The 21323-nt window shown below is 42.2% G+C and overlaps 1 protein-coding gene across 2 annotated transcripts in view; it reads right to left on the bottom strand.

Moving 5' to 3' along the window:
* ITPR2 (inositol 1,4,5-trisphosphate receptor type 2) overlaps nt 1-21323 on the bottom strand; it is a 563379-nt gene that overhangs the window by 41870 nt on the left and 500186 nt on the right. For both annotated transcript variants that reach the window (XM_043881798.1, XM_043881799.1), the window contains one exon: nt 19884-20044. In XM_043881798.1, coding sequence (XP_043737733.1) covers nt 19884-20044 — 161 coding nt within the window. The remainder of the gene's footprint in view (nt 1-19883; nt 20045-21323) is intronic.

Here is a 21323-nt window from a genome sequence, read left to right on the forward strand (position 1 = left end):
TGGGGAATGTATCTACTATACTAGAAGGAATGTGATTGGTCTTTATCCCTGTTTCTAGAGAGGGAGATTCTAATTTGACAAAAGTGTCTTTGTTATTCATAAGTCCCTCAGTGTTGAGAGAAGATGCCTCAGGATGGGGGCTGGTCATCAGAAACACCAACTATGTGATTAGAGAGTTGGAGTTTTGAGTCAGTTCAACCTTCAGGGAGGGGAAAGGGGCTGAAGATTGAGTTCAATCATCTGGCAAATGCCACAAAAAGTCAACCATGCCTATGTAATGAAACTCTGATAAAAACTGGCCACCAAAGTTCAGTGAAGCCTCCTGGTTGGCGAACACATCTCTGGGCCAGGAGGAGGAAGCACCCTGGCACATCCACAGCGGGAGGGCGGTGGGTAGCCGGGTCCTAATGATGAGGGAGTCCTTTAGTTCCACCACCACTCTGCCCTAAACACTGAGCAAATTCATGTAACTATTACATGTTAACATTGATTTACCGTGATAAAAGTTCTTAACATTTTCCTTTTGGTTATTTGAATGAAAATATAGGATTTTCATTCAAATATCAATAGCAACACTAATAGTTTTAAATAAATCAACCTTTGTTATTACCACCAGTTAGCAAGCATGAATTTCATCTATGAGTTTCATAACATCTTCAGTTTGGCCAATCTACTCTCCTGGACTCCAGTTTTGTTACTGCCAGGAACCATGCAATCAGCCTCTGGATTGAAGTCCCATTGTCATCATGTGTGAGTGAGCTGGCAACCAGAATTACTATTTCCCTGAATGTTTGATGGCGGGGCTTAATTGTTAATATTTCAGGTAAAAAGGTATTCTTCTAGTCACCCAAACCTGAAAACCTTAATCTTCTTCTCTCTTAAATCCGTGGTCAGCTAAGAGTTTTTTTCTCAGGTAGAATTAGGAAGTCAAAACTCAGGTATGGAAGGACCTCAGAGATGAGTTATTTATACACTTCTTTAATAGATACTTGTTTGAGAGGCTTTTTATTCCGGATGCTGTTCTAGGGACTGGGGAAACAGTGAACAGGACATTCAAGAGTTTAGTTTCCAGGGAAACAAAGACTCAAAAATAAGTTAGCACATGCATTCACGTATCATTTCAGACAGTGCTGAGGATTTTGTAAAAATATGACCAGGTGCTCTTATCAAGGGCTTGCGGTCTTAGTGGGCTTGGCCAGGAGTGGGGACTTTAGTTCCTGAACACTGGCATTCCCAGTGGAGGGAAAGCAGGAGACAAAGTTGGAAGAACAAGAAACCTCAGAAAGAAAAGCCAGGCAAGTTGGGCACAGGGACAGAACTGCCTGGTTCCTAGGTGGGGGAAAGGACAACAGCCCATCCTTGCTCTTGGTCCAATCTTTGTCCCACCACACCCTTCCTTTCCATTATAGATTCCTTCCATCACATTTCCCATCAGAGTGATGCTCACTGGATTCCCTTCCTCCAGCCTTTTGCCCTGTCACTACTGCTACCATTTAGCCCCCATCTAATCCAGGGGTGGGTCCCCTTATGCTTTGATATCACTACTCAGATCTGCCTCTTTCCTCTACATGAAGCCAGCTCTCCCCAACCTGTAGGACAGTTCCTTATCTGCAGCTCATCATACGTTGCTACCTGCTGTTATTAACCAATCTTCGTGACCATATATTATGCTCTCTGTATTAGGCGCAGGCTTCTTGATAGCTGGGAATTCATCTGCCCTTTATCTGTGCTCTCCTACATGATCTAACCCACTGTTACAGGCATGGAAGGCACTAAACAGAAAAGTTGTTGAATAAATAATAATTTCTTGAGCCTTGAAATGCTATTCTGATCTGATATTTGATTTTATTTCTCATCATATAAAAGTTTATTTTCCTGAGTGTGGTTTGTATAATTTTTTTAATTGGAGGATAATTGCTGTAGAATGCTGTGTTCGTTTCTGCTGTACAACGTGGATCAGCTATAAGTGTGTGTGTGTGTTTACATATATATATCTCCTCTTCAGCTTCTCTTGCGGCCCACATCCAGCCAATCTAGGTGATTAAAGAGCACCCAGCTGAGCTCCCTGTGTTATATAGCAGCTTCTGATACATATTTTAAATTTTAATGTAATATTTACTGTGTGTCAGATACTGTATAAATATTAATTTGCTTAATTATCATACAAATCACAGAGGTAGAGATGTTTACCTACTTTTCAGATGAAGAAACCGAGACACAGGAAGATAAAAGTATTTGCACGAGCCCCGCCCCCCGCCGTCTGCGTCTACACACCATGAGATGCTGTGTCCTCCCACATAGTATCCTTCAGCAGCTCCCCTGCAACACTCTCCGTTCTTACTTCATCCTCAGATACTTGTGCACAAGTGAGCTATGCACTAGAGGGCCAAGTGAGAAACACATGATCCTTTCAAGTAACCGTACATTTTATCATTCCCAGTAATGTGAGTTATCTTTGTACATATCTGTTGGCATTCTGTCCTTGTCTCCTGGGTTGAGTGCTTCCAAATTGTACTAGAACCTGAGCTCGGGAAACAGGAAGTCTTCGAGGCCCTGCAGTACAGGGACCCCACCAAAACCACAGAGGTTTCTCAGAGGTGAGGCTCCCGGTCTTAGAGGGTAATTCACGGTCTGGTACTAACCAATGTGGTCCTCCAGGGAACCCCAGCAGCATGGATGTGTAATCCTGTGGACAGCAGACCATCTACCATCTAACACCAGACTCCAGGAAGGGTTGGGGAGAGGTCAGTCCTAGAAACAAATGTGGACCACTCCAAACTACTTTCTATCCCAACTGCTTTCAGCTTGTAACAGAAAACAAACACTAACATACTCAAAATCTGATGTAAAGAAATATTTTAAATATTAGAGTTGTCAGAATTTTAGAACTAGGATGAAGAGACTTTAGAAACCACTTCCATTCTCACTCTGAGTGAGGCATTGATGTGCATGGTAGTTGAGTCTCTAGGTCACAGGGAGAACCAGGGCCAAGGGCCTTTATACCACAGCATGGTACCCAGCTGGCTAGAGATAATTCCTGGGTAACTGTCTCTTTGTCAAGTTACAAGTACCCCTGCAAATAAATCAGGCTTCCCTGGTGGCTCTATGGTAAAGAATCTGATTGCAATGCAGGAGACCCAGCTTAAATCCCTGTTTCAGGAAGATTTCCTGGAGAAGGAAATGGAAACCCACTCCAGTATTCTTGCCTGGAGAATTCCATGGACAGAGGAGCCTGGCGGGCTATAGTCCTTAGGGTTGCAAAGGGTTGGACACGACTGAGTGACTAACACATGAGTTTGGCTATTTTTGAATTTCAGATGAACTGGTGAACTGGTGTTTTTTTTTTTAATGTCAGTTGTGTTTGAAATTCTAATCAACAATCTCACAGAATGACATAACACTAGGAATCCTTCCTTAAAAGCTAATAATGACAGTAGAGCTCCAATGCAGAAGGGAAGTTAAACTCAGGATATTCTTTCTAAAGGGAAATGTGTGCTTTATATTAGAACTTTATCAAATGTTGGGAAAAAATTTAAAAAGTGATTACATGACTGAAAAATGCTGTAAATTCTTCACTTGAAGAAGCCTAAAATGTCCTCCTTGGAAATGAAACAGACTCCTGTGCTCCCACCGCAGAGCCAAGATAAAGGCAAAGTTTTCACCCTCCCCATCCTTGCCCCAGGGGGAACTTGAAGTCAACCAGACAAAATCTGTTTTCCCAGTGCTTCTGTTCTGACTTAGTGGCAGCTCCTAGCTCTCTTTCCCAACAGCCCAGCCCCCAAGTCCTCTCTGAGCCTCTCCTAGCATCACACCATAGCTCTTTGTGGAAAGATCTGGCTTCCCCAGTGGCTCAGATAGTAAAGAAACTGTTTGTAATGAAGAAGACTCAGGATTGATCCCTGGGCTGGGAAGGTCCCCTGGAGGAGGAAATGGCAACCACTCCAGTATTCTTGCTTGGAGACCTCCATGGACAGAGGAGCCTGGTGGGCTTAAGTCCATGGGATCGCAAAGAGTTGGACACGATTGAGCAACGAACACTAAAATCACTTATAGGACTCAAATGAATTCAATGGTTCAGGCAATTTTGAGTGAGTTCCTGACTTTCAGCTTAACAAAAAGGAACAAGTGCCAGAAGGACTTGAGTTTGGATCAGGTCACAAGATAGGAAAGTCCCTCTGCCCGGCCTGTTCTAAAGATAACATTCACTATGTAAAAACCATCCTGACTTGTTTAGGATCTGCCTTCTGCTTTAAACAGGAAATTCCATGACAGGACACACCTGTCTGCTCTCCTCTGTCCACCTTTCCAGGAGACATCGTAGTGCCTAGGACATGGTTCAGTTCAGTTCAGTCACTCAGTCATGTCCGACTCTTTGTGACTCCATGGACTGCAGCATGCCAGGCTTCCCTGTCAATCACCAACTCTCAGAGCTTGCTTAAACTCATGTCTGTCGAGTTGGTGATGCCAACCAACTGTCTCATCCTCTGTCGTCCCCTTCTCCTCCTGCCTTCAATCTTTCCCAATGTCTTTTCCAATGAGTCAGTTTTTCACATCAGGTGGCCAAAGCATTGGAATTTCAGCTTTCCAAAGAATATTGGAAATTGGAATACTGGAAAATTGAAAATTGGAATATTCAGTCTTTTCAATGAGTATTCAGGACTGGTTTCCTTTAGGATTGACTGGTTTGGTCTCCTTGCTGTCCAAGGGACTCTCAAGACTCGTCTTCAATACCAGAGTTCAAAAGCATCCATCAGTGCTCAGCTTTCTTTATGGTCTTAACTCTCACATCCATACATGACTACTAGAAAAACCATAGCTTTGACTAGATGGACTTTTGTTGGCAAAGTAATGTCTCCGCTCTTTAATATCCTGTGTAGGTTGGTCATAGCTTTTCTTCCAAGGAGTAAGCATCTTTTAATTTCTGCAGTCACTATCTGCAGTGATTTTAGAGCCCAAGAAAATCAAGTCTGTTACTGTTTCCATTGTTTCCTCATTTTTTTGCCATAAAATGATGGGACCAGATGCCATGATCTTCATTTTTTGAATGTTGAGTTTTAAGCCAGCTTTTTCACTCTCCTCTTTTACTTTCATCAAGAAGACATGGTAGGTAGCAGTTATTGAACAAATAAATAAATTAACTATTGCCTGATCTCTAAGAGGAACGTGGTGCTGAATGTGAAAAGAGTTTGAATGTTAAAACTCTTAAGAATGCTATGAATCTGCAAAACAGTATTTAAATGTAGCCACATTATTTGAACAACATCTATTTCTGCTTCACTGACTACGCTAAAGCCTTTGACTGTGTGGTCACAACAAACTGTGGAAAATTTTTAAAAGAGATGCGATCACCAGACCATCTTACCTGTCTCCTGAGAAACCTGTGTGCAGATTTAGAAGCAACAGTTGAATTGGACATGGAACAATGAACTGGTTCCAAACTGGGAAAGGAGTATGACAAGGCTGTATATTGTCACCCTACTTATTTAACTTACATGTAGAGTACATCATGTGAAATGCCAGGCTGGATGAATCACAAGCTGGAATCAAGATTGCTGAGAGAAGTATCAACAACCTCAAATATGCAAATGATTCCACTCTAATGGCAGAGAGCGAAAAGGAACTAAAGAGCCTCTTGATGAGGGTGAAAGATAAGAGTAAAAAGGCTTGCTTAAAACTCAACATTCAAAAAATTAAGAACATGGCATCTGGTCCCATCACATCATGGCAAATAGAGGGGAACAAGTGTAAACAGTGATAGATTTTCTTTTCTTAGGCTCCAAAATTACTGCAGACAGTGACTATAGCCATGAAATTAAAATGACACTTTCTCCTTAGAGGAAAAGCTATGACAAAGCTAGACAGCATATTAAAAAGCAGAGACATCACTATGCTGACAAACGTCCCTATAATCAAAGCTATGGTTTTTCCAGTAGTCATGTATGGATGTGAGAGTTGGACCATAAAAAAGGCTGAGTGCCAAAGAATTGATGCTTTCTAATTGTGGTGTTGGAGAAGACTCTTGACCTTGGACTGCAAGGAGGTCAAACCAGTTAATCCTAAAGGAAGTCAACCCTGAATCTTCATTGGAAGAACTTATGCTGAAGCTGAAGCTCCAATACTTTGGCCACCTGATGTGAAGAACTGACTCATTGGAAAAGAACCTGATGCTGGGAAAGATTGAGGGCAAAAGGAGAAGGGGGCAAGAGAGGATGAGATGGTTAGACAGCATCACCGACTCAATGGACATGAATTTGAGCAAACTCTGGGAGATAGTGAAGGACAGGAAGCCTGGAGTATTGCAGTCCACAGGGCTGCAAAGAGTCGGACATGACTTAGTGACTGAACAAGAGTATTAGTTTAAGCGGCCAATGTTTTAAGTAGAAGTGGAATGATCAAATATTTGTTGACCAGTGACCAGGAGTTAAGCACAAGGATGGATGTGATTTTGTTGAATACGTACAGGAATCATGGTAAAGAGGAGTACGATCCCCATTTATAGGTGAGGGAACAAGATTCAGAGCTGGGGCAAATTATCTCAGATGCTATAGTTTCAGAACACCTCGATCTCTAAATCCTCATAAAAGTAACTGATTGCACAGACATGACATTAAATGACTCATCTTTGAAATACAAGTGCTGAATCAATTTTGTAAAATTCAGCCATTATTTTTCAGGAATTCCCTTAGATAAAACTAGTCCAAAATCCTATGGAAACTAGGTTGCCTGATAATCTTACCTAACATAAATGTAGTGTTTCAGCTTAATTGCTGTCTTGACTAATTACTCATATGGGGCATAGGCTATGCCGGTCTTTTAAAAACCATTAGATAGAAGCTGTGTGGCTTTACGGTATATAGTTCTCATTCCCACAACTTACATTTTGATGGCATCTGTTACTCTCTGGAAGAAAGCCAGAATTTCTGAGTAAAACGTATCAGTCCTAACAATGTGGACATTATTATTCCAGAAAGCCAACTGAGAATTGAACAAGATCTTACGGTAATGACCAGAACTGGGAAACAAGAATTTTCTTCAGCACAGCAGGAAGAAGTCTTTTTATTAAGGTTATGAGAATCAGAGATGTGAACATCCCTTTATAAGGTTCAAATAAATACCTTAGGACGGGTCATAATTCAAAGAGGCTTCAAAGAGGCTTAGATTGAATGAAACCCAAATAGCTTTGCTCTAAACATTTGGGTTTGCAGCATAATTCCATCCTGAAACTTACTAATCAATGTTGGGTTGTAAGATACGCACAAACTGACCAAAACACTGCTCAGTTTGCCGGCCAATGAAAAGTTAAATTTGTCTTTTGGTGCCCTCCTACCAAAATTGTTTTCATCTTTCCTGGGTTCACTTTTTGATGAGTAAAATCTGGGTGGCAGGTTCTAGACATTATTATTATTGTTAGTTGTTATTATCAGGATTAAGCAGGTTACAGTTCTGTGTCTAAGAGCATGTTCCTGTCAATTATGCACTCTGTAGTGTAGTCTCCCTCCCTTGGAAAACTTCATCCAAAGTCAGCTGTCGAGTATATTCCATGAGGTATAAGCTCTATGGTCATTTAACAAATCTTTATGGAGTGCCTACCATATACCAGGCATTGTTCTGTGCTCTGGAAATCTCCTCCCTGTGGGAGTTGATCTTTCCTAACTCCTTGCGGGAGCTGGAGACCCATCTACTCTGTTTCTTACTGGACACATGCACTTAGAAACCCAAATTGTTCCTGTGCCCTTGGATACCATGAGGCCAACTGAGATTATCACACCTCCTCAGCTGGCCCCCGATGAACCTGTGGGAGCTGGGTTGGGCCCCACTTCTCAACCTACTACCCACCACTACCCAAGACTGAAAGCTCCTTCCTCTTGCCTTCAGAAAGTCTTCTGCCTGCATCTTTTCATCCTCATCATTTCTTCTCTATTCCCAGTGGCATTTCATATCAACTCCCATCACTGCTGCTAGGTAATTTTTTCCTTGCTCCATGATGGCCCCCTTGAATATATTTCCCACGCTGTCATGAAACTTACTTTCTAAAATGCACACCTGACCTTGTCTCTTTGGTTGAATAACTCTGAACGGCTTCCCTTAGCTTTTAGGGTGAGGTAAAGACTTCCAAGCACACAATGACCTTGTGATCTGGCTCCTAGTTACATTTCCTCCTGGACAGCTTCACTCTTTCCCTAGACAGGCCGGCTTGCTCCTTCCACCTGCTCTCTCCTCATTTCCTGACTCACTCGAGCATCCAGGCATGACCTCGTGAAGCCTCCTTGCCCAGGCCGTCTGCTCCACAGCAGGCTCCGCTGCTGTCTCACGCCATTATCACTCTTTTATTAGATGCCTCTGTCTGCTGTATTTCACCAGTGCTTCTGGAAGGAAGTTACAGTCTCTGCCTCAACCCTGAATCCCTAGGCAGCCCACTAAGCATTCAGCCTGTGAGCCTGTTTTTATTGGATGAACAAATCTTGAAATGATGAAAAAAGATTTATTGGTCTGCATTTTCAAGACATTTTGGATTATGCCTCAACTATTACAGCTTAAAAACTAAGGATTCTAACTCCTTAAAACAGTGGTCCCCAACCTTTTTGGCACCAAGGATCAGTTTTGCAGAAGACAATTTTTCCACGGACTGGGGTTGGGTTGGGGGGTGGTTTCAGGATGATTCAAGAGCATTACATTTACTGTGCACTTTACTTCTATTGCATCAGCTCCACCTCAGATGATCAAGCATTAGGTTCTGGAGGTTGAGGACCCCTGACTTAACATACATATTGGAGAAGCAGGAAGTGCTTTCTTCCTTCCAAAGGATGCCTTTTGGTTCGTGTTTGGGTTTGCTCCCCTACCTTTTCTCCAATATTGAATTTAATATATATTTGATCTTGGTTGGTCTACCTGATTCTTCACTAAGAGATCACAAAGCTAAAGTAAAATCATACACACAAGTCCCAGAAAAATGAGTGTTTGGATTCTGGTTCAAGTCTTACTGACTGAGTACCTTGGATAAGTAATGAGCTTCTCTGAGTCTCAATGTACAGAAAATGAGTATAATTAAATAACATGCAAAGCTGCTAGCACACAGCATACCTAGAATTCATCTTCTTTTTCTCTGCTTATCCTTTCCCTTTAAAGATACACACTTCACCTGGAATATATTTTCCTCCATCCCTCCTGACCACATCCTCCTCATTTTTAAGGTCCAACTCTCCTTCAAATCTTCTCTGTGCACTTGTCCCTGGAGCCTTCAGCCAGAAAGGGCTGTCCTGTCACTGGGGCTCCAGTGTCTCAATATCTTATTCCCTTTGTTCAGCAGATCTATGCCAAATGCCCACTATGTACTGGGCATTAAGTTTGGGGCTGGGAATCAGCAGTGAACAAAACAGATGTGGAAAAGGCTGAGTCGCAGTGGAGAGGAATAAACTTGCTAACAAGTATAAAAACAATATTCGGTCAGATGAGTGTAAGTGCTCTTATGGGTAACAGGAAAGGAAATAACTGGAACAGGGATGTCAGGAGGGGCACCAGGCATGGGAATAGCTGGGGGACAACAACTCCAAGTGGAAGGCACCCACATGCCAAGGCTCTGACCCAGCAAAAGTGTGGCATTCTCAAGGAAAAGAACAGGATCAATGTAATTGAACTGTCCTGAGCTAAGGGAAGTGGGATGGAATAGGATTGGTGAAGTAGGTATAAGGGGGCCAGGAGGACAGCCTGCATTTTATTCTAAGTACCACTGAACAGCTTTAATAAATCAGGGGTCAGGGACTCCCGTGGTGGTCCAATGGTTAAGACTTTGTGCTTCCAAAGCAGGGGACGTGGGTTTGATCCCTAGTCAGGGAACTAAGATCCTATATGCTGTGCATCGTGGCCAAAAGATAAAAATAAATAAGTAGATAAATCAGGGGTGCACTGGTATAATTTGTTCTAAGATTTCTCCAGCTACAATGTGTCTGAACATCTGCTATCTCTCTCATAGGAGTTGTGATTTGCACCATAGTTTCCTGGTGATTGGCTTCCCTGGTGGCTCAGATGGTAAAGTATCTGCCTGCAATGTGGGAGACCTGGGTTCAAACCCTGGGTTGGGAAGATGCCCCAGAGTAGGAAATGGCAACCCACTCTGGTATGCTTGGCTGGAGAATTCTGTGGACAGAGGAGCCTGGCAGGCTACAATCCACGGGATCAAAAAGAGTCAGACACTACTGAGCAACTAACACTACACTTTCCGGAGAATACAGCTGTTCTTTCTGTTACCCGGTGGTTCTGTAAGGGCAGTAATGATGTTTTATTCTTGTTTCCATCAGTGCCTCGTGCACAGTCTTCCCAGTAAAACGCTTGTCAAATTAAATGGAAATGTCCCGTAGCTTCTTTCTTGCCTACCACTATAATAATTACAGTTGCAACCCTTCTAATCTTTGCAGGAAGCATGCCATTGCCAGCCAGCTCTGAACAAGGACAGTCCTGTTTGTATTTCTCTCAGGCCTTCCTGCCATTGTAGGCTTGTCCGCTGACTTCCTGTCTTCTGGCTCAGTGACTCCTGGGCCCGGCCTGCAGGGCACATTTGCGGTCCCTCTTCTGTAGAGCGTGAGGTTTGAGCTGGAACCCCGCCCTCAGGGGAAGCACTGCTGGTAGCTTTACGTAACGAACAGCATCACAGCACAATAGCACGCACGCTGGCCACTGCACGTAACGGACACAGCATCCCTTCCCACTGGCCGTGCCGTTTGGGAGCTAGTTGCCAGTCCTCTCTAAGCCTCAGTTTAATCCTGTGGAGAGTTGGGATAATCATAACAGCCTGCCACCTAGGGCTGATCCAAGGCCTTTAAAGAGATCATGCATGTCACTCACTCAGTACAGCACTGAGCACACACAGCACTCATCAAATGTCAGTTTCTATGAGTCACAGTAATGCTAGTATGCAGGATTTCATTTAATCCTCATAGCATATTACTTACTATAGACAAGGTCAATGTTTAGCTGGTTTGCACAGATACGGCCTTACTAGTTGCTAAAACTATTGCAATATTTCCTAGTTTCCAGATTACCCACTCTCTCAAGCCCTCCAAGTCCTGCTCCCCTCCCCATGACCCTGCAGCCTTCTCTGCCCAGCTTCTTTCCTTGGGATCCCTGTCCGCTTCTTCGCCTTGTGATCCGGCAGCTAATGGAACAGGATCCGGCAGAGCAGGAGGCCTCTGGGATGCAGGCACAATTCAGCTCGTTCAACTCTTGAGTGTTGACTGGCTGACTATGCTTTCTTCATCGACAGGTAAGGTGAAGTGCAGAAAGAATCAGGAAAAATCATGGGTCTTGCAAAAGAGAATCCTAGCAAATCAAACTTCAGAATCTGAGGCCCAGGTTCCTTCTGTGACATTGAGCTTCTCCTTAGAAACTGATTAGAAAAACTAACAAGAGCCACTTTGGCTTCTTGAACTTTGAGGACTATTATCTGGACACCAGGGGATTTCCTGGTGGCTCAGCAGTAAAGAATCTGCCTGTGATGCAAGAGGTGTGGTTTCGATCCCTGGGTCTGGAAGACACCCCTGGAGGAGGGTATGGCAACCCACTCCAGTATTCTTGCCTGGAGAATCCCATGAACAGAGAAGCCTGGTGGGCTTATAGTCCATGAGATTGCAAAAAGTCGGGCATGACTGAAGTGACTAAGCACGCACCTGAATTCTAGCAGATTCAATTTCTGATTAATTCAGGAAACCAGTCAATGACAACTGAGAGCCCACGCCTCATGTGCCTGCCCTGGTCCTTCTTACTCATCCCACTTCCATCCCTGAATCTCATTTAAAACAGTTTGGCCCAATCCTTTCACCCTCACTTCTGGTATTTAAGATGAAGACTCTGGGTACAGCCACACTGTGAAATATTTACCTTTTGCATCTCTGTATTTCAACATAAGATGAGGATTAGAAAGATGTTAAGATGTACACAAAAATGTAGTAACTCATGGATCATATATATGAATACTAAAGAGGAAATTAGGATAATTAAAGGATAGATCCCACCACAAGAATGAAATCCAGAGCTGGGAACTGAAAAAAAGATGCCTCTTAAATTGAAGACACATGTCTGGATTTTAAATGTGGACAGTAGAGGTGGCATTCCCTTGAAGGTAGACATTTACTTCTTAATTGTGCATTCTGAAGCTACAACCTCTAGCCTCCTGCTTCCCTGGAAATGTAAACATTTTAAAAGTGTCTTATTATGTTCCAACGTCTTTAAAATAGGTTTTGAAGATTGAGCAGTTTCATAATTGGCTTAATTAGATCCAATTACACAATTAGTGTAAATTGGAAATAATAGAATCAGAATGTGTAATTTCATAATTATAACACATGACAATAAAGCAGCAATTAAGTCAGCAAATGCTGCTGAAGCAGAAGGGGTGCATATAAATCTTAGAAGACCTGATGTCTTTCATAAGCCCACCTCCCTCCTGAAATAGTTACTGCTCAAAAATACTGTTGAGCTAAACGAGATTGATTTTGAGTTCCAGACACAGAAAAACAACATCTGGTAAATTCTTAGTTCTTTTCCTTCCTTCTGGGTGACTTGATTGCTTTTCTATCTCATTAAAGGATGACCTCTCTCTTTCTGAAGTCTTCATAGATCATGCAAGAATTCATTCCGATGGGTGAATCATGCCAAACAACCCACCATTGTGCATGCCTGCCCCTCTGCCAAACCAGCAGCTTCAGGTGCACTCCTGAGGGCTTCGCGTGTATGGGAGGAGCTGGTCTTGAGACATACTTAGACAGACGTCAGAGGGATTAAATCACCAGTCTCTCAGATCAGCCATCCGATTTTTAATATTGCATCCATTATACTTGGTTCAGGTGGCATACCCTTCCTGCTTCGTCTTTACCTTTTGATTTTAAAAGAGAGGAAAAGATGACATTTGCCTAATGAGAAATTCATAGTCTAATCTCGTGCAGCTATTTTGGTGTATCTTTCTGTAAATTATGTCCAACTACCAGAGGGCTAAGAAGAAACTGTTCATTTGTTAATTCACTCATTATTTTATTTATTCATTCAATAAATGTTTTGAGCTTCTTGAGGGTAGAGATTGTGCGTGCATGCTAAGTTGCTTCAGTTGTGTCCAACTCTTTTGTGACCCCATGGACTGTAGCCCACCAGCTTACTCTGTCCATGGGATTTTCCAGGCAAGAATATTGGAATGGGTTGCCATGCTCTCCTCCAGAGGATCTTCACGACCGAGGGATCAAACACATGTCTCTTATATCTCCTGCATCAATAGGCGGGTTCTTTACCACTAGTGCCACGTGGGAAGCCCGAGGGAAGAGATTACTTCTTGTTTAGTCTTATGTATGAAAACCACAGAACAGTTGCTGGCATAGAAGAGACACTCAAAGTCTATCAAGTTACTTTTAATGTATATTACAGATATCACCTGCCCTGGTCTTACACAGAACAAAAGCTACTCTATTCCTAGTTGTGGCCTTCAAGAAACTTAAAATTGTTTTTGTGCCACGACAACTATTATGTTAACATAAACATGTGTTAATTGGTACAATCATTATGGAAAACAACATGAAGGTTCCTTAAAAAACTAAAAATACTATCATATTATCAAGCAATCCCACTCCTGGGCATATATCCAGAGAAAACTAAACTGAAAAGATACATGAGCCCCAATGATCATAGCAGCACTATTTCAATAGCTAAGACATGGAAGTGACCTAAATGTCCATTGACAGATGAATGGATAAAGAAGGTGTGGTATATATACACAGAGGAATATTATTCAGCCATAAAAAGGATGAAATAAAACCATTTGCAGCAAAATGGATGCAACTAAAGATTATCATACTGAGTAAAGTCAGTCAGAGAGAGAAAGACAAATACTCTATGATATCACTTAACACATGGAATCTAAAAAAAATGATACATGAACTTACCAAACAGAAATAGAGTCACAGATGTAGAAAACAAATTTATGGTTACCAGAAGGGAAAAGGGGGGACAGGAAAAATTGGGAGACTGGAATTAGCAGATACAAACTACTATATATGAAATGGATAACCAACAAGAACCTATGGTGTAACACAGAGAACTCCACTCAATACTCTGCAATGACTTACATGGAAAACAAATTTTTAAAAGAGTGTGTGTGTGTGTGTGTATAAAACTGATCCACTTTACCGGACAGCAGAAATTAATAATATTGTAAATCAACTGTATTCCAATAAAAATTAACAACAACAACAAAAAAAACCCCATACAACTCCAGCCCCCCAAAAAAGAACAAGTGAAACTGTCCCAGCTGACATCACCACGATGTCCACAAATAATTTTTAGTCAAGAGTCAAATAAGCATAAGAGCTTAAAAGTGCCAGGCACTAAAATGAGGAACTGATCCCCCCCAAAGCCATGGTCATGGGGCATGGCCAGTCAGGGTCTGGGTTGCCACCCAGTATACCAGAACACGTGGGCAGTTCTCTGAACAAGCAGGGTACCTGCTTTTCCGGTACCTCTGATTTCGATCTCACTGTTTGTCAAACTAAGTACTAAATATTCCCAAAGGTCCCTAACATACCTTGGCAAATGAGCAACTGAAAATCTGAAAATGTCTCCAAAATGTTACAGAAACCTCTAAAAGCCTTGGGCATTTTTTCTAATGATCTCTACTTTGTTTGTTCCTCTTCAATATCATCCTTTGGGTAATGGCAGAAGCAAAGGGGCTTAGTGATGCTCACAGCCATTACTAGCACAGGCTACAGGACTTGCCCTCTTGGCCCTTTCCTCCTAGTTTATTGGGTTCTTTTTCATTATTTTTACTTTCCCGCACGGTCCTTCCTTTTCTGTCTCCCACTTTGTGTCCCCAATAAACACCAGCTCAAAATATCAATCCTCTTATAAAAAATGAGAACTTGTTTGCCAGAAGAAAATATATTCCCAAAATACCTTGATCTACTCACATCTCCCCTAACAATATCCCAAAAGAGTTTTGTGTTAATTCAAAGACTCAGACAGTGGATAGTTAAACAGCTTGAGGCAGGGTCTGAAGTCAGGAGTGAGGAAGTTTTAAGTTCCTAAGAATATTTTAGAGGTTTGACGCTGTCACTGGGTGGGTGTAGAGGCACAAATGTATTTTCTAAGAATCTAACCCCTAAAAATAATATATCAATTTATTTACAATGTATGCCTTAATGCATATGAGTATAAATATTCTTTATGCATGTTGTGTGCGTGCCAAGTTGCCTCAGTCCTATCTGACTCTTTGTGACCTTTTGGACTGAAGGCTCCTCTGTCCATGGGGTTTTCCAGGCAAGAATACTGGAGTGGGTTGCCATGCACTCCTCCGGGGGATCTTCCCGATCCAGGGATCGAACCTGTGTCTTTTATGTCTCCTGAATTTGTAGGCGGGTTCTTTACCACTAGTGCCACCTGGGAAGCCACCAGATACTCATTTTTACCTGAGCATAAAATTGATGGATTGGAGGTGAAAAAATACACAGAGGGGAGAAACAGCCCCAAACTTGGTATATTCTTATTTTTCTCATTTCACCAGAAGACAGGAAGCATTTGCTAAGGGCCCCTAGGTTCAAATTGGGCTTACTTAAAGTATAGTAGAATTCAGATGAGTTGTTTCATGAACAAATATGAGGAACTTCCTTATTTTATTTTGCATAAATCCTTGAGGGTAAAACCTATGTCCATCATGAAGACGTGAAAACTTCTTCTAAAGCTCTATTGATAAACAAGCATTTAAATCAAGCTGGTAAACGTACCTAATTTTAAAGACCAAAAATTGAAGTGGTAGGAAAGTGGAGGGTTTCCTATCAAGCTGTTAAGAGTGATTACCTTTGACCTGGAGGAAGAGAAAAATACAGTCTTTGAAATAAGCTACAGACATGTGTCGACTTGCCATGAGCTCTAAAATCTTCTCTCTCTTGGTGGATCAAGATTACGAGGCCATAATCTCCATGAAGCTTGGAGTAACAATTTTCCAAACCGGGTTTGTCAGTTACAGATTTTCAGAAGTTTTCCAAAAAGGCTATTTCAGTAAATGAACACTCTTAAGAGTCAAATGACTTTCTGTTTCCATCCTTCTTAAGCTTAATATCATTCTTCCTTCTCCTGACCATTAAAGTTCAGGACTGGTGCCTATTCTCTTGGACGTGCTCTGCTTGGATGAGAATGAGACATTTCATGGTCGAATAAGTTTGTGGTTCTCCTCCCTCTTGTCCTGGTTCTTGAGAGAGGAGAGGATGGATGGACATATGGAAATGTAAGGCTTAAACATTTAAGGACAAGAGCCCGGCAAAATGGTGATCTTAATATGAAGGCTAAAGATGGGTCAACAGTTTCTTGGCAGTCACCTGGGGATTTCCTTACCCAAGATCCAAAGGCTTGGATCTGTCTCTTCTTTGCAACAACTGATGCTGTGAACTCTGACACTGAAAATGCTCATCTCTAGGCTTCTGACACACTCCACTCCCTGGTGCTGCTTCTACCCTTTTTATTGTCTTCTTTTCTACTTATTTCATTTGTCTTCTTCCTTTTTCCTCAAGACAAGATCTCCCAGGTTTTGTCTCTGGCTTTCTCTTCTCCTCTCTTTATATTTCTCCTCTCTCCTGCCACCTGCTAACCTGACGGCACCAGCTGTCTTTCCATGTGGATTATCCCAGGGAAAACTGTCAATTACTGAGTACCCACCATGAGCAAGATGCTTTTTACACATCATCTCACTGATCTCACACCCATTTTCTGCCTCTCAGGTGAGGCGGCAGTCTCAGGGAGGTTCAAAGACTCACCCAAGATCCCAAGACCACACAGCAGATCCGTGCTAGTCAGGGTTTTAATCCAGATCTTTCTGGCTGTAACACTCCTGCTGTTATCAGTACACCATCTCTCCCAAGCCCTGACTCAGCCTCCTGTCTTGTTTCAAAATCAACAAGTTTTCTTCTCTGACTAGTTCTCTCCTCCTCACAGAGACTTTCTGAAACCCATTCGCTGCCTTTCTCCCAAGGACCAGGCTCACAGTGCCAGGTGTCCCTGGCTCAGCTCTCAGCCTTCCACCTGCTCCTCCACGGCCCCCTCCTAATCTTGTCAATTGCCAAGTACCACCTCTCACTTTCCCTTCCCCAAACCAGCCCACGCACCTCTGCCTGAACACTCTACTGGGCCACATTTATTCCCTTAGGTAAAAACCTCTGTGGCTTCTCTTTGTTGAAAGAAAATAATGACCAAAACCTACACCTCTTACTCAAAAGTCCAGTTGACTTTTTGGGTCATAACTTGCAGAACTTCCTTAGAAGTAAACCATGTGCTGGTGAAACCAGGCAAGTAACTATCCCCGAGTGTCTGAATGTCCCATTTCGAGGCTTTTCTTTAGGCTGCTCCCTCTTATAGGAACTCACTCCTAATCCAGCAGACACTCCTCATCTGCACAAACTCTACCCTGTCTCATGTATTACACACACACACACACACACACACACACACACACACACACCCCAAATCCCTTCCGCCACCTTCCAGTTGGTTATCACTCTACATTGTTAAGCCTTCAGACTTTTCTCTGTTCCACTCTTAGGGAACTTGGTTTGTTGAACTTTAGGTTTATTATTCACCTCCTCTTCTTAGGAAGCTCTAAACTCTTTGGCTTTAAGGAATGTTTCAGACTTCAGTGTTTTCCCCCAAATCTTTAGTCCAAGGGACATAACAGATGACTGATAAATATTATACTAATTAAATGTAACTCAAACTTTGATAAAATACAGCAGTGTGAGGTCACATTGTATTTACTTATTTTTCTAAATTAAAAAAAAAAAATTGGCCACACCACAGGGCATATGGGATCGTAGTTCTCCAACCAGGCATGGAACCCACGAGCCCTGCATTAGGAGCATGGAGCTTTAACCACTGGACCGCCAGCCAAGTCCTGAGGTCACATGTTAAATGAATGCTTACATGATTTTCCCCTGGCAAGCAGAAACAAAATGTTTCACACAAATAGTCTCTGAGCATCTTGAGATGAAGAATAAATGATGACTGTGAGTGCCTATTCTCAAAATGATAACCTGTTTCCTAATTTAGAAGGAAGAGAGGGCAGAAAAGGATACATGGAGAAAAACAGTATTAGGTTCTGCCCACTGTCATATAAAAATGGAGAGAAAATAACTTACAGTAGGATGCATGTCCATAATAAAATAGGATGAAAAATGCGGAATTAAAAAAAACTCAATTTACATGGAACTCTCCTGTCACACATAAATATTGTCAGGTAAGGTAAAACAGTGCAATGTTAACTTGTACTTAGTAAGATGTTAGCCTCTGAACATATTCTTTGGTTGTTCCTTATATTGTAGTTTATACCTTCCTAAGTGGATGTAAGCTCCCAGAGGGGAAGACACAGACCCGCTGCTACCTGGCTCTCCTGACACTCTGGTGTTTAAAATGTTATCCTTGGGATAGGGCTTCCTAGGTGGTGCTAGTAGTAAGTAATCCACCTGCCAATGCAGCTGATCCAAGAGGTGAGGGTTCGATCCCTGGGTCAGGAAGATCCCCTGGAGGAGGGCATGGCAACCCACTCCAATATTCCTGCCTAGAGAATCCCGTGGACAGAGGGGCCTGGCGGCTACAGTCCACAGGATCACAAGGAGTCAAACACGACGGAAGTGATTGAGCGTACACACATTCTTGGGACTCACATTAAGGAAGGTCATGGCTCTTCGAAGGCCTCATTCTTATAGTTAACACAATTTTGGAGGATGGTTTTTGAGGCAAAATCCAATATATGGCCACATTTATTGTAAGAATATGAGAATTTATATCAGATGCAAAGATTTGTCATTGTTCAGTCACTAAGTCATGTCTGGCTCTTTGTGACCTCACGGACTTGCAGAAGACCAGGCTTCCCTGTCCTTCACTATCTCCCGGAGTTTGCTCAAACTCATGTCCATCGAGTCGGTGATGCCATCCAGCCATCTCATCCTCTGTCATCCCCTTCTCCTCCTGCCTTCAATCTTTCCCAGCATCAGGGGCTTTTCCAATGAGTCAGCTCTTCGCATCAGGTGGCCAAAGTACTGGAGCTTCAGCTTCAGCATCGGATGCAATGATATTCACTAACTCAAAGGACATGAGTTTGAGCCAACTCTGGGAGATGGTGAAGGACAGTGAAGCCTGGTGTGCTGCAGTCTATGGGGTCACAAAGAGTTGGACACGACTTAGCAACTGAACAACAAAATGCATATCATGGATACATGAAAGTTGCGACTGACTTCTCTTTAAGCCAGTTCATTTTAATTTTCTATGAAACAGAAGAAACTCTGAATCGTGGACAACCACCATACTCTCTGCGCAATGCTACTGATCATGAGGAAGAGTCATTAGCAACTGCAGACAGCAGGATCAGGGCAAATCTATCACCAACACTGGTCAATCTATCCAAAATGTGTGCTGACAAAAAGTCAATGCTCTCCCACTGGGGCTGAACATTATCCCCTCCCCAAACACTCTTTAAGTGCTTAAATGCTTGATTTCTGAAATTCAAGGCATTTCTTAAAGTATGAATCATGTGCCAATGTGAAAGTTCCAGATTTGGGGAACTGAGACATTAATGATGACAGAAAGCATGAGGTCAGAAGATGACAGAAAGGACTGAATTCACGGCACAGAGAATTCTCCAGGAAATACCATCTGTACCCCTGAGGCTTAGATTTGGTTTGTATAATCAAGACGTCCACTAAGAACCAGTGATTTAGCCAGGACAGGGGTTCTTCAGTGACTGACAGTCCTATTTAAAAGCTAACAAAATGACTGCTAGAACCTTTGCATTCTGGGAGGAAGGTAGGGCAGGGAATTGGAAGCATACAGAATGCAGTCCAGTCGTAGATCCAAACCCTCTCCTCACTCACCACAATCATTTGAGCCACGTAACTCTCAGGTCCAGTATATTCCGTTGGGTCTTTCACCTTCACCAGGACTAGGAAGTACAAATAATGCCACATATTGTGTTCTGACTTGATGTGTTCCTCAAAAGAAACTGTTTTATTATCAAACTTGTCCCTCTCGAGTCCTGCAAAAAAAACCAGGAGAGACAATGTGTCTAATGTGTCATTTAATCAGCGCTCACTTTTGGCATAAAAACATAATCATTATTGTGAAGAAACATTTTCTAAAAGAGCATGACAATTTAAAATGTTATGATTAAAAACAACGCAGTACACAAGACCTCCAGAAAAAATGTCATAGTTTTTCATTTCTTCCCAACTAACATTTTCCCCTGTGAATCCTGGGAAAAGTGCAGTCCTACTTTACATCCTATTATGGATGTAAAATTTGCAGACAATTTAAAACGTAACCAAGTAAAAATTGTCAAATTATAATACACTGGACTGCAAGTCTAGGGAAAAGAAGTCAAAATGATTGTGCAAGAAAAAGCACGCTTGCTAATAATCAGGGCAGAAAAAAAAAATGCCGTTTTATCCAGGAACTTGGGTAAAAAGAGAAAAAAAAGGCAGCTAACAGTCATCTCTCTTCAAAACCACTTGTAATCAGTGAAGGGCAAAAGAATGTCCACAGAGATCTGTGTTCTGAATGCAATAAGGATTCACAGGCTTGTCCCACCCTTAGACTACTGTGTTCCAGGCATTTTGGGGAGGGGAAGGTCTGATCAATTTCCAGGGCACATTTTTTGAGCTTCTGGAAGGACACTGAGGAGAGGATCTGGGTAGTAAGATGCTTTTCTCTCAAAGGTTGAAGGGTAGATGAAAGGAAATGAATGGAGATGAAGAAAAACGTCTATGGAAAAATGAATTAGGCTGCCAAGTAAAATGGGATATTGGGATTCAGTCTGGTTTTGCAGTTCGGATACTGGAAAAGAAATCTGGAAACTGAATTCCAACACTGGCTACTTTTTTCCTAAACATATTTTTTTTTAAAGTCATTTGGCCCTTTAGGCATGAAGAAGACCCTTTAAACAATAAGATACAAAGTACACAAATCAACAAAAGTCTGTTCCCCAATGAAGGTGTGACCTTTTAAATTACATTATTGGATATTTTTACTGGAAATACCATAAAATTTAGCTGGCTGATGGTCATGCCTCGTCTTACTTGACCTATCGTCAGCTTAGCATGCTTCAAATAAAAATCCAATCCTCTCCCCCAAATGAGCTCCACCCACGTCCTCTTTTCATTCCATGGCAACTCCAGTCTTTCAGTTTTCAAGCCAAAAGTCTAGAGTCATCCTTGAATCCTCTGTCTCAATGTCACATCCAATTCATGTTGAAATTCATTTGGTACTTTTACAATTCACCCCACCCTCACCTTCGTCTGCTGGGCCCACAAATCTGT

This window comes from Cervus elaphus, chromosome 22 (genome assembly GCF_910594005.1).
Source record: "Cervus elaphus chromosome 22, mCerEla1.1, whole genome shotgun sequence".
Classification (NCBI taxonomy): Eukaryota; Metazoa; Chordata; class Mammalia; order Artiodactyla; family Cervidae; genus Cervus; species Cervus elaphus.